Source organism: Nanorana parkeri, unplaced genomic scaffold, assembly GCF_000935625.1.
Source record: "Nanorana parkeri isolate BGI_ZX_2015 unplaced genomic scaffold, ASM93562v1 scaffold106, whole genome shotgun sequence".
Lineage (NCBI taxonomy): Eukaryota > Metazoa > Chordata > Amphibia > Anura > Dicroglossidae > Nanorana > Nanorana parkeri.
The window spans coordinates 1,741,675-1,755,970 of record NW_017306374.1 but is presented as its reverse complement, the minus strand read 5'-3'; the positions used below and the strand labels follow the sequence as shown (position 1 = coordinate 1,755,970).

At 41.3% G+C, this 14,296-nt stretch overlaps 1 protein-coding gene across 1 annotated transcript in view; it reads left to right on the top strand.

Annotated features, from left to right (window-relative positions):
• Positions 1-14,296, top strand: part of LOC108784279 (cytosolic carboxypeptidase 6-like) — a 727,452-nt gene that overhangs the window by 600,361 nt on the left and 112,795 nt on the right. Inside the window, exon 7 of the mRNA XM_018553039.1 lies at positions 10,395-10,547. Within this exon, the coding sequence (XP_018408541.1) occupies positions 10,395-10,547 (153 nt within the window). The remainder of the gene's footprint in view (positions 1-10,394; positions 10,548-14,296) is intronic.

Sequence of the window (14,296 nt, the reverse complement as noted above, 5' to 3'; positions counted from 1 at the left end):
TATTACAGCTATCCTCTGGTCCAGTGAGGTGTGAAAGAGTCCAGTTCCCATCAGCATTACACTGGGGAGGGTTAGCATGCAAGTGGGCATCTTCCTTCCCAGTGAGTGAATGGGTCTTATAGTGACATTTTGCACTGCCTTTTGGGCCATGTTTGCATAACTACCCTTATTTAAAGTCCTCATTTGTACTAGTGTACCACATATAAGGGCAATTTTATCGCAATAACACAAATGCACAAAAAAAGGAGGCAGGAGCACCATAAAGAGGAATCAGTAAAGTGGTCAAATGTGATTTGTTTGTTTTTAGTAGTAGAAGAGAACATTTAGGGGTATCCCTTCCCCCTTTTTAGTTCTTCATATAATACAAGTGCTGCCTAGGGATGCTGTTTGTGTCAGAATAAGGCACCTCTTATAGGTGTAGGAAAGTAGCCCAACAACAAAAACCAGACTGAATTTTTTCCCCACCACCTCTCACGGTGTCTTGAACTGATTCAGCAGTCAGTCACCACTGCAGTATCATTCCCGGGCAGCTCTTGTATTATCTGAAGTCCTGGAGAAGTAAGATTTGGAAGCCACAAAATATGTTCACTGCCTACCTTCAACAAAAGGAAGTAACTTATATTTAACCACCCTATGTATCCTAAATTTTTGTCCAAAGTCCTCTAGCAGGCCATCTGTTGTCTTGAAACTGTCTAAGTACTATATTGATGAGTTGAGAAGAGTTGAAATGCCTTTAAAATTTAGCGCCACTCCTAACCCAAAGCACAAACCCAACCCCAGCACCCAAATACAAAGCACACACATACAATAAGGCAGTGCAGGATACTATTATCAGATAATGTGCAAACATCTCCAATAAGCAAGGGTGGGCAGGGGATCTGAGCTCAACAATGGAGCCCAGCATACGTAAGTGAAATGGTATAAAGGGGTCCAAAGGACACAGGTGCAGATCACAGTTATGAGTTCACAGGATCTCTGGTGAAGAGAATAATTGCTTCTGTAATTACAGATGGAACAGAAAAAAATAAATAAACTCAATTTTGTTCTTTATTGTATGAAATGAATAAATTATATTTTATATTGCCTTAGAGTTTTTCTTTATATTTTGAAACAGCAAATAGCATTCTATCGCCTTGTGCAAGGCACAGTAATCTTCCATTTCTGTTTTGACAAAACACAGAGAAAGGATCCACTTTTGTTTTCCCAGCCCAGGAAGAAAGACTGTTCTTGGGTACACAGGGTCACCTGATCTCGTAGGCAATTACACAGTTACAGAAAAAAAAAAGTCTGCGGCTCGTAAGCACATAAAAAAGTCACTTCTGGGAATTAAGCAGAAAAATGACTTTTTAGATGTCGTCTGTTGAATCATTTTGAATTCCACCTCCAGAGCAGAAAATGATGAGTTTAATATCATAGCAGGAGGTATCTTGCAACTCTTTTAAAAGACAGCTTTCAGCAACCAGCGGCTTCCCAGCTTACAATTTATTACTTTCTCCTTGTCTTTGCAGACAAATTATATGACAATCACTCTCCTTTTTAATTTCAGTGTGCTTTGCTTCATCTTAGTTTTAATTGCTTCTCTGGCAAAGAAGCGAACTTTCAGTAAAGGAAGTGCGTTTTTTTTTTCTAAGACAGTTACTGTATGTATTTACAACAAAGGGAAATAAATATGCCTGGTACTTATCAGATGAAAGCTCCACAAAGGTTTATATTTTTAGAATGTGTCGGCTGTGAAAGAATTGATGCTTGGCAGCCTAAGTGCACCTGTCTCATATAAGCACAGAGAAGCCAGGCTATTTAAAGGTTGCAGTCAACACTGAAAATTAAACCTTGGGATGCATACAGGTAACACAGCCTCTCCGATATGCAGTTTTTCATCCAGACATTACTCCAGAGCACCACTCCCCTTTACTCTCTTTTGTCTGGTGATCCTGAAAAGCACCTGCTGGAGATGCTGGAACGCCTACTCCATTTCTTTTGTTGCCTCTCATATACAGTAAGCCTGATATTTTAAAAAATTTCAGTGCTAAGGCTCCTATCAGGCACCAGTCAGATTAATCCAGTTTTGGAAGATTGAATGGGATTGATGATCTAGGAATGACAGAGAGCTGGTTTTCAGGAAGCTAATCACATTTAACTGGACTTTTTCTGTAATGTTGACTCTGCCCATACTAGCAGCTACTTCAGTTTTAATGATCGTCAGAAACATAACCCAAAATTTATAGCCACCTCACTCCCATCACCATGCAATGTGTCAAGGCACATGTTGGTTGTCCACAAACAGGACGGGAGGTGTGAAGGTTTGTGGAACCACCCTGTTCCAGTGCCATAATCTAGTCACATTAGTGCCAGAAATCCTGGGTAAGGTGTTATTTTTTGCTAGTTACAAAAGGTGTATTTTGATATCACATTGTTGGTCTAGAGATTTTAAAATGGCATTATATGTGGGTGACAGATGGTGCTAAAAGCCCAATCCTTACTTAGCAATGGCTGTTCTAGAGTGATGTAGATGGTGCATTTTAAGAAACCAGTTGTCTCCTCTGTCCATGGTGTGAGTGACAGAAAAGTGTCAAAATTCCATATCTTTATACTTACTCTGGCTGGGTGATTCAGAAAGCATTAAAGCCAAAACAATATTATGAAAACGAGGGAACTAACTGTCACGAACCTTGATGGGAGCCTGAGATGACGAGGGAGGTCTCTCTTGCTGTTTTAGTCTGACTACCCCAATAGTGGAACAGAGAGTGCAGGTGTGAAAGCATAGCACGAGTGCTTGTAGGTGAAGTTGGCACTGTTGTCCTCGGAACTGCTGGACGCAGACATCTATTTCCTGAACGTGGCAAGAATTGCCAGTCACTAGAGAGAGATGTCAGCAGTGGTCACACAGGATAACACCAGTACAGCAGGCAAAGAACTGGCGGCCGCACCGGATGACGCCAAGCCTGGGGATGTCTCTGTTTGTACCTCTTTGCCAGAGGTGAGAGAGTCAGGGACCTGGCCTGTCCCCAACTCTCTCACTGCCTGCTGCCTTGTACCATGTTGCCCACAATTTACTGACCCGCCAGGTTCCTATCACTGTCTTTGCCTGCTGTGCTGGTGTCATCATGCAGCGCATCGTGCACTGAATTGTGGGCGGCCATTTAGGTGATATTTACCAGCAGAAAGAGGAGGATAAGGTATGCCACCGGGTCCCCGCCTCTCTTCTGCAGCTGTAGGTGCTCCTGAAACATGGCCGAGTGCCTCACATTTCAGAGGGGGTGACACCAAAATGACTGATGGTGTAACCCGGTGCAGGCTGCACCCCCACACCTCCCTTGTGAAGCCACTGGGTACAAGGCAGCAGGCAGTGTAGTCAGTAGACAAGCCAAGGTCACAGAGGAAGAGAGCAGTGATCAGGTCGAGAGGGAAGCCTGTATCACAGGATACAGCTGGAGATATCTCAGCACTGGAGGCATGCAGGTCTCAGTCTTAAATAGCCTGTTTGATGCCACAATTCTAAATGAGCATGCACACACATCATTTGCCTCCATATCTATTCTTAATTATATATCGATGCCCTGTGTAAATTTCTTCCAGATCTGTGCAGTAATCCAGCATGAAACACCTCCTGCACTTTGCCTCCTGTTTCAAAGCCCAGTCAATGCTGCTCTCTCTCCTTTTTTAGGGTGACTGGTCATGTAACTGCCCACTGTAGTTTTTGGTAGGCAGTATGTAGTAGGTGGACCTGCTAGGTTCCTCTCAACACCTCTGCTATGTGCAGCACAGTGATGATGGCACAGCTACTTGTACAAGGATATACATAGGCGTGTAAAGGCATTTTGTGCATATAAAGTGCATTTATATCCTTTGTAGCTGTTACAGAGTATATTTGCATGAATTTTTTTGTGCCTGGAGTTCAGCTTTAAGGTGGATTCAGTGAACTATCTGACAGTTGCTGTGTTTATTGGATAGCATTAGCAGCTCGCCAATTCTAAACACGTTCAGCCAAGAGACCACACTTCCTTAGTTTGCTGTTATTTTACTTCTACATTCAGAGTAAACAGAGATTTGCACTGTACACAAAATGGGAACATCTTGACCCCAAAAAAAGAATATGCTTGGCTCTTTCCCTAAATGGTTCCTCCCATTCATCCACTCCTCTTGAGCAATCACAAGACTGGCCAACCAAAATTACAATCTAATTCACATACTGTATGGTTGTGTTTTTTTCAGCATGTATTATAAATATACCACTCTGTATTTTCTACTGTTTTGTCAGGTAAATTATTAGCAAACTCTCTTTTATTGCAAAGCAATTTAGTTGCTTTTAAAAAAGGGAAATTGTTGCACTGTATAAATGTTTTCCATAGAATGTTGTGTCTATAGCAGCACTCCGTGGATAAATGTAGATGACAGTGTCTATAATCTCCTTGTCAGCAAGCAAAATTGTACAATCTCTTACTGGATATATTGGTACGTGAACAGCATGTGCTATATCTGCTATCCTATTATCATCTTTTTTTACAGCTATCGCCCCCCTCTCATCTTCAGGACTTCTCCTGTGCTGCACATCTATGAAAAACCTTTTCACTAAAAATGTACTTCATGGTTGTAAGCGTCTCCTTAAAACAGAACTCCGGGCAAATCGGATCTTAAACTTTGCAGTGGGGCTAGGCCCCACGCTGCAAGGGTTAAAGTATAAATAAACTCTAAAAATTGTTGTATATATCTACTGCTAGCAAGCACTAGATACTGTATATGCAAAAACATTAAAAATAATTTTTTAATTTACCAAAAAGGTAATTACTTACCTGTGTCACCGCCGCTCGCTCCTGTCTGGAGATCTGGAGATTCTCCAGCGGCCGAGCAGGATGATGGGTCGAGCACATGCGCAGTAGAGATCTTCGGCGGGGAGAAGAGGAGAAACTCAGTGTAGTCAATGTGCGCACCCGGGAGCATGCACTTTGGACAGACACCATGGGACACAGAATACACAGCAGTCAGCGCTGGATCAGAGACCGGCACCAGTGATGGAGGGAGTGCAGAATATGAGTGGAAGGAAGAAGATGGTCGAATCAAGTACCTTCCCCTGCAGAGTGCAAATTTCCTTGCAAAGTTGCTGAAACATTTCTTAGCATGAGAATAGAAAACTAATAAAACCACCACATCTAAGGACTGGTAAGCTACAATGTATTACATTTGTTTTGGGGTTTAGGTATACTTTCAGTGCTTCTGCTGTGAACGTTGAGGGTAAATTGCTCTGCAGAGGTCAATGAAGACTTGTTTTGAAGTTCATTTATTGCCTGTTAAAAATATGTAAATACTTGAATGTCCATAATCCATAACTCCCAACTTTCTGAGATGAGAAAGAGGGACATCTTATAGTACAAAGTATATAAGCAAACGACACATCACCTGTCACACCTCCGGTGACGCGGATCAGTAAATAATTTCTACTCAAAAACTGTTTGGTCAAACCCAGAAGTGCTTCTTTTCCACCACTTATTTTCCTTTATACTGACCTCTTAAAATAACAAATGTAATCATTTAGAGGTTGGCTAAAAGGTAAAGTTCAGTAAAACACTTATTGATAGTTGTATATTAATTTGTTGTATTGAGGTATATAAATTGAAGCAAAAAGAGGGACATCTGGGGGAAAGGGGGGGGGGGGGGATAGAGGGACAGAAGGATTTGTTTTTAAAATAGGGACAGTTGGGATCTATGAGCTGGCATGTGGAGTTTGATATTGGAAAATGCAGATGCTCTGTTGTGCATGAAAGTAGAGGTACTTTTTCTAAAGAGTTGCAATATCCCCCTTGCCCTCTTCATCAACAATATGGACCTCAGATGCTGATAGACCCTCTGTACAAAGCTGATGGACATTTGGGGAGTATGTATACCCTGGCCGCATGTTTACTTTATGGAAGCCTATCAAATTTCCTACACTAGTATTTAACTTTTGTACTTTATTTTTAATAATGAATCCAGATCAAATATTTACACTTCGTATCCACTTACAGTCATTATGTTTCAGAACAGCTTTCTCTAATCCTCTCAGCTCAGCTCTCCTGAATTTCCTGTTGAGTACAATGTCACAAGGGACAGAGCAATCTCCAGCAGCCGTCCATGGACTAGCTTGGAGGAGAAAGGTGCAGGAAGTAGGGGAGTGACTTGCCTTGCTGTGTTTGTGTAGTTGTGAAGACATGCAACATGTTAACACACACACAAGGGTGGCTCCATAGGAAAAATAGCCAACCTAAAACATGCTCAAGGGACTAGCTGATTCTGCAGGAAACTAAAACCTTTAAACATCAAGGAGCAGCATCCACTGTAAGTGATTTAATCAGCATTTGATAATAGCTTAAAAACCTTTTGACTTTATTATCACTTTAACTGTGGTTTTTTTCTTTTTAGTTTATCTAGAGCAGGGGTCGGCAACCCCCGACACGCGTGCCCAGCCTGGCACGTGAGACCTTGACAGCTGGCACGCGAGTCGACCTGTTTGCTTGTAGTTGACAGCTCCCTCGAGCCGGCTGTCAATTACATTTACTGGCCCACCCACCTCAGTGACATGGCTGAGCGGCATAGGAACGCAGAGGCGCGCTGACGGGGCCGTTCTGCGCATGCTCCTGCCTGAAGGATCCCTCTTGTGCCAGCCCGCCAGACAGGAGGGGGCTCAACCAAGCCTGATGTGATGGGACGGGATTACTGTACCCTGCCCGACAGGAAGGATCTACTGCACACCCTGCCCCAGACCTTTATGCTCACATAAACATTAACCCTCGTTCCAGCACACATGCATGCCCTCACAAATAACTGAGCCATCAAATAAAGACACAGGGATCGTGTTAAAACTGTAAGTCCAGTATACTTTTCAGCAGATGTAAATATGAATATGGTTTGTGTGTGCACTAGTTATTAAATGTTTTCACTAATAGATGTGCTGCTAATGGCAAGGTAAACACATTAAAAAAAATTGTGAGTTTAACTTACTATTAGCAGTACAGCTATGAGTGGAAAAATTGAAATGTATCTAACACTATGGCGTGCTATTGTTCACTGGCACCCGGTTTTCCGATGGTTTCAAAAATGGCACTTGGTGTGTAAAAGGTTGCTGAGCCCTGATCTAGAGAGTCCCCATATAGCAATCCCATACCTGACCACCATATCCTGCATTTATACCAGTTTTCCTCAGTCATTATGGCTCTTCCTGCATCTGCTATCTTTTTACATTAACATGCGTGACAATACTCTGCACCAACCCCTCCTGCGTCAAAAGAAACCAGCACCTGGATCACGGCTCCGCTATCTTCTCCTATGTTATAGTTGTGATTTCCCCAGACTGTTAACGGATACATTGATACCATATACATTTAGACCTCAAAAGTGCTATGGGATCATATATTTTGTTCAGTCATTAAAATACAATATGTTCGACTTTATAACTCTATAGAAAAGAAATTCAACTTATATGTTTATTTTCCATGTAAATGAGTTCTATTTTCTGAATCACTGACATGAAGCTTTAGGGAGCAGAGGAATACAACGAGCTCGCTGTTTATGAATGCGTTCTTCCAACAATAATGTGTTTTCTATAATTGTCCCTATTCATAAAACACATGACATTTAATGTTGTAATAAAATAAATTCTACTAACCAATTACCTGTTTGTGCAAGGCTAAGCAATAAGCAAGAGAACTGATGACTGAGGTTTATAGGCTAGGGTACTAGAGCAGAAAAGCACAACTAGTCCCTAGCTTCCAAAGAAAATACAGATGGATATTTGAAAATATTTTAAAGCATACCTATCATCAGATAATTTTTTTCTTATTTTAAGTGCGTGCATGTGCTAAGTAAAGTGTAAGTGTAATACTTCCAGGTATTTATTACCTCTCACAGAGATCACAGTACTCCTGCTGGCAATGCCTTCATTTGCTTTTCTCATCAGAAGGTTGGAGCCATCTTTGTGTAAGCATTATCCTCGGTCAACGTCTACTTCCTGAACTGAGTTAATGGCTAAGGCTGGATTCACACTGTTGCATGTGTGATGCAGTCTGTGTGGTAAAGCATGTATAGGTGTAAATGGAGCCATAAAGTTTTTCTTACCCTTCACACTAAACTACAGCACATACCGTGTTTGTAAGACCTACCCCGAAAATAAGACCTAGCGCTATCTTCGGGGATTTCTGTAATATAAGACCTACCCCGAAAATAAGACCTAGTGTTGTGGTAGGTCTTATCCCTGAAGATAGCGCTAGGTCTTACCTTCGGGGTAGCTGCACATGTAATTAAATTTTACATGTGAAGACCGGCCGCAGCTTACCGTGTTTCCCAAAAAATAAGACACTGTCTTATTTTCGGGGAAACACGGTAGATATGAACCAGTTCTGTAGGAAAGAAAAGGATTCATACTTGTAATTAGTAGGCATGTGCATTCGGATTCGGACGAACCTGCAAATCAACGAAATTCAGTTGATTCAGCGGTTTGTCCGAAATAACAAATTTATTATATGCTCAAATATACGAAAACTATATTCATACATACATAAATCCGTTTTCAGAATGCGCAACGGCCATATTGGAGGCCAAGTTTTGAACATGCCCGCCGCCATCTTGGAGGCAAAGTGTATGACATCACATGACGGTGACATCACACGCTGAACAAGCAGTGGCCAAATTGGCCACCGGCACGTTCTGCCCATGCATGCTGCCATGTTGGAGTATATTTTGGTATACACCAAGATTGTAGCGCTCGAACATGCGGGCGCCGCTATCTTGTTGTATACCAAGATACACTCCAAGATGGCAGCACACATGAGCAGAACGCGCCGGCGGCTGATATGGCCGCCGCTCGTTCTGCAGTTTCAGTGTGTGGTTTGGGATTCTAAATTCAAAACAATTTGTTTCCTTTGACGAAACGAATTAAAAAGTTTTACCAAAACGAAATCAATTTTTTTTTCTGTGCACATGTCTAGTAATTAGGTATGCAATGTACCAATGATAGGCATGTAGCCATATAGGGTCAATTACATGACTGCATCCCAAACCATCTCAAAATGTGGCCAAGCAGTTCCCTGCTCACAGTTGATTGTTCCTCCCTACTTGTAATGCATCTTAATGCAGCAAAATGCATGAGTTTTGCTCCATGAAAACAGACAAGTGTGGATAGACCCCGAGGTGACACAATCTTGTAAATCCTGGTGCCTGTGCAGTTCATGGCTTCTCTCACAAATGTCTAACACAGAACAAGCTGCATTCTCTCACCTTGGCAAAGTTACAATGTTGCAGTTTGATCACAAGACTGAGAAAATGCTTCCTCCTGTCTGCAGCTGACTAATGACATCAACTCAGCCTGGGCAAAGTCGACTGACTTAAAGGAAAACTCTGGGAAAATAAAATCTTAAACCTTGCAGTGGGGCTGCCCCCACGCTTCAGGGGGTCAGTGCTTTTTTGTCCAGGGAGCTAAAATAACCTTTACCTTTATCATGATTCCGGCTGACTCCTAGACTGGCTCCTGAGGACTGCCTCCGCTCTGGTGATGGTATATTTCTCGGGGTCCTCACATCCTATACACTGTATAGGACCTGAGGACTCACTGGGCCTTAGACTGCTGGAGCAGAGGGCTGAAGGGACCAGTCTAGGAGCCAGCCGGGATTGTGGTTCGGATGAGTATAATTGATAGTCTTGATCTTCACTGTTGCCCACCCAATATAACGCAACATGACAATGTTTATGTGTTGATTAAAGATTAAGCAAAACCAGGCACACAACTTTCTCCAGCAACCATCCTCTCCATAGCAGGGGTAGGGCTGAAGGACCTATGAGGAAGTGTCGCCGGAACATTGCATCCTAGTTTTGTCAAAGCTAGGTCCAACCCACTGATGTCAAACTCTGAGCAGTACGCATATATGCCCCTGGGCGCAGACTGTCATTTTATGGTGTATGGACTTCTGCACCCATGTGAATGAGCCAAAAAAACCCAAGGAAAATGAGTCTAGATTTTCTTTTGCTGGCTGGAAATGTGAACATGTAACATTCACTTGCAGTATTTCATAATTACTTGACTTAAACAAGTGACTTTTTTGATTTAGTTCTGAATCTAATAAAGAAAAATAACAAACACTATACATTAATAGAGAACAATAAATTGTTCTGGGTGTCTGATTTAGAAGATTTTGAAATGATCATCATGTTAGCAGTACTCCAAGCTTACAGCCTGGGCATCTAGGCTCAGACCTCACAAGGCATGCAGGATCTTTCTTTATTTCCATTATTCAAAATTGATGAAAGCTGCTTTTGCTTATTACTGTATATTACTGGCTATTGCTGTATACCATCTTTGCAAGAAATTCATTTCACAAAGCTGTGTGAATTGAGTTACAAAAAAATAGCAACTGTTTTTTTTTTGCCAACAGAAAACCAGTCTGGAGTTCTACATTGACATCCACGCCCATTCCACCATGATGAATGGGTTCATGTATGGAAATATCTTCGAGCAGGAAGATCTGTTTCAGAGACAGGCCATTTTTCCCAAGCTGCTTTGTCGAAATGCAGAAGACTTCTCTTTTGTAAGTACCAGTAGTTTTGCGCAGGTAAATGTTGCCAGAAATGTGGCATGTTATTTGACAGATGTAATAATAAATAGTATTATTAAGAACCTACTCCAATGGCAGATTGAAAGGATCTAAATTACATTTTCTAGATTATTATTGGTGTGTGGGATTCTTGGAGATTCCTCTATATATATTGGGTTGGTAATTTATTAATTGATCTATATGAAATATTGTACAAAGCATTTTAAATCTGCATTTAGGAAAACTACCAATTTATTAATTCACCAAGGAACTAGGATTGCAATGGATGTCCTCCTCCGAAGTCTGTGGAAGTTACACATAAACTTACCCAGTAACCGAACCTCCTTCTTTAAAAGAAGATGATGCCAATCAGCAGTGTTTTGATGTTGAGAGGAAGATCTGGTTTTGATACCCTCCATTTTAAAATACCTTTTCAGTGCTGAAGTGTATACAGGCAGGTATGCTGGTATACCACCATGTCTGGTGCAGTGGGACTACACATGACTTGTGAAGAATATTTTAGGCTCTGCGCTAACCAGAGACCACCACAAAAAAGACCTCCATCCCCTCTAATTGCTAAAGCAAAAAAAAGAGGACACCAAAAGTCTATTTTACTCACTTAAATTAGTGGTTATGTGATGCCCCGGGTCCTGAGCATTCCATCACCTAGACTGAAAGAGTAGGAATGTCCTTCTTCAGGTGTCAATATTGCTGCCTGGATGACATGGACAATTCCTAATGGCTGTTTAGCGACAGGGTCATCTCATATTCCAGAGGACTGTAGCAATGTGATGGCATCACAACAAGTTAGACTGTTGGCAATTAAATAACTTGTTCTTCATGCTGCATATGTTCTTCACTACGTGTGTGGCCCTTAATTACATTTTACCTAATATTTTTGTATGATACTCAATTTTCCCCAAATTGGACACAGATAACAATAAAACCTGACAAAGCAACCAACCTTTTCCAATTCTTCCTAAAATTAAAAAAAATGACTTTAATTAAGTAAATCTCACCTAACCTAAAATGTTAAGATTAACCCTCGTTCATTCTGTTACTGAGTTACAGCGTTAAAGCTGGTCTCTGGGCTCCCCCTATCCCCTCAAAAAAAAAAAATCTAAATGCCCTTTTTACTCACCTACAGCTGTGGTCATGTGAGGCTCCAGTCCCAAGTTGTCTCTCTTGTTCGAGTGTCCACACACTGATGTGAACAATTCCTATTGGCTGTCCAGCAGTGGGGTCCTCTCAAGATCTAGAAAAGAGTTGGCGTGAGGAAACTTTATGTGGCTGGCATAGGCACAATTTCAGCACTGGATTAATGGTTTCCTGAACCTGAAAATTACACCAGCAAGGGACTTGGACATCAGACTTACATGAGTATATATTTCTTCCCCTGGTAAGAAAGAAAAAAAAAAACATGCAGAATTGGTTAGTGGGGGTGGGTGGGGGGGTTTATATTTGCCAAGAAAATATCCTTATCTGACATATGCAAGAACGTCAGATGGCCCTGTCATACAGCACCTTAGAACATCACTGTTGCAAAAACCAGACTGTATCTGTCTTGCTAATGTGGCCCCGAAACACTGGCACTTTCCAACAAGTCCTAAATTATTATTTGAAACTGAAATTAGGATTTCAGCAAAGAGCATCTTTGGATTGTTGGCCTTTCTACTACTTGATACTATAGTACCTCATTTGGATTTTTGGTCTATGAGGTATGTGTGTGGGTTGGACTCTTAAACACTTATGTATGACTGATGCAGGTTGCAAGGTTGATTTTGTACAGGCGCCCACACTTTGTGGACACCTTTAGCTTCCTAATTAAAAGGGTAATCTTCCTTACCTGCCTCCTTCACAGACAGGCTATAACTGCATTTACCTTTGGTGCTACTAACCGTTCTACATGAACACTAACATCTTAAACTTTTCTTTTTTTAATTATACTTACCCAGATAACAGCTAGAATATCAGTGTTCACAATAGCAGGATGTGGATTAAATGAAGATCTGAGCTTGTCCGGCTGATAAGCAGATCAGCTGAGGACCAGTCTGTGTTACTTTGTATGCAGGAGATTTGCCTGTTGTTATCGGGAAGATGTGAGGAGCTGCATTTAGGAATTGCTGCTGTTTAGTTTTATTATTGTTCATCAAACCTTCCGTGAAATAATAATAAGGAGAAAAATCCTGAAGGTCATTTTGACCTAAAACAGCAGAGTCTGCAAACTTCAGGAGACACAATAAAAAATAAGCTATTTGCCTGATGGAAAGTAATAGAAGTGTTTCCATCAATGAGGCAAGCATACAGTAAATGGTTTTATTTCCCTGTTTTCGGGATTTTAAAGCCTTGTGTTACTAGCTTCTATACCGAGCCTGTGAAAAGCAATAATGATGTAATTATAGAGACTGTTTAATGCTGATTACATTTTCTTGTATGTATGGGAGTAATGCTGGTGTGGCACCTACAACTATTTTAATTTATTCTGCACATTTTCTGTTTCTAAAAGTAGATGTAAACCTAATCATTAAAATCTGCTTCAACATGACAATAACATTTCAAAAGTCATTTTCAATATATACCACGTCGGTATACTTGAAGTGCTTATAGATGTACCTGTAAAGAAGAAAGGGAATACTTAACCTGCTGGCCCCTCATAACACCAAACACTGCTACAGTTCCCAGATGAAGTGGTCTTCAGAAACCATCACTATTGGGAGTGTCGTTCTCCCACTCCCCAGATGCACTCAGTGGTTTCTTCCAGTTCCCCGCTCATTCGATGGTTCTTTCTGCAGAACCTATATTAGTAATGTGTTCTATTATTAAATCAGGGAGAATAACAGAAACCACCTAGCATTGTGGGAGACCAGAGGATTGACAATCTAACTATTGATAATCTAACAGGAACACAGACAATAATATGTACGATTTTTAGTACAGTGGGAAAGGGTTAAAACCTCTTTTAGGTTTGTGTTGTTGTTTTGCCAATGGGATGATTCTCCTCATTTCCTGTGTGATCACTAGGACAGGAAGTGAGATGAAATCTCCCCAATGGGGAAATAAACAGCAAGAATTGACAGAGATTGCATGCCTTTCCTACCCTACCCAGAGTCAGATTTCCATCACTGGAGCCTGTAGACATATAACCTTTGGCGCTGAATGGAAAACCCCTTTACTAGGATCATGCATACATTTTGTAGTTGCATTGGTCATAACTGAATTAGAATATTGTGAAAATGTGCTCTGAACTTTATATGAGAATACTGTATTTCAACTCATATTGGGGGTAAATATGTAAAACTAATAACTAGACAGTTTGGGCGGAAGAGTCCCAAAGTGCAAATCTTAATGTAAAGGGTATGGTCAGGATCATAGTTGAGACAGACCCCGGGAAGATAAGCTGAGGGGGGAGGATGATCCCCAGGAAAAAGTAAAATATTAGAGCTGGAAAACGTCCTGATATGAGATAAGGGTCATGTGGTAGAGAGGAGCTGCAGGAGTTGGACCTTTAGGAAAGTTTGACGAAGCAAGAAGGTTTACTACTCATCCTGTTAAATATTGCCAGCAGATAGTTTATATGTTTGTTTTTATCACGACAGCTTGGTGGCTTGGGGGGTCTTTGGGGTTCTGTGGAAAAAGGTGAGATTTGGGTTACAAAGCGGAAGTCCCGGTTACAAAGCGGAAGCCCCATCTGTTGGTATGGTGCTCCCTTGTTGGTGTCAGTGTTAAGAGGGGGTCAGTCCCTT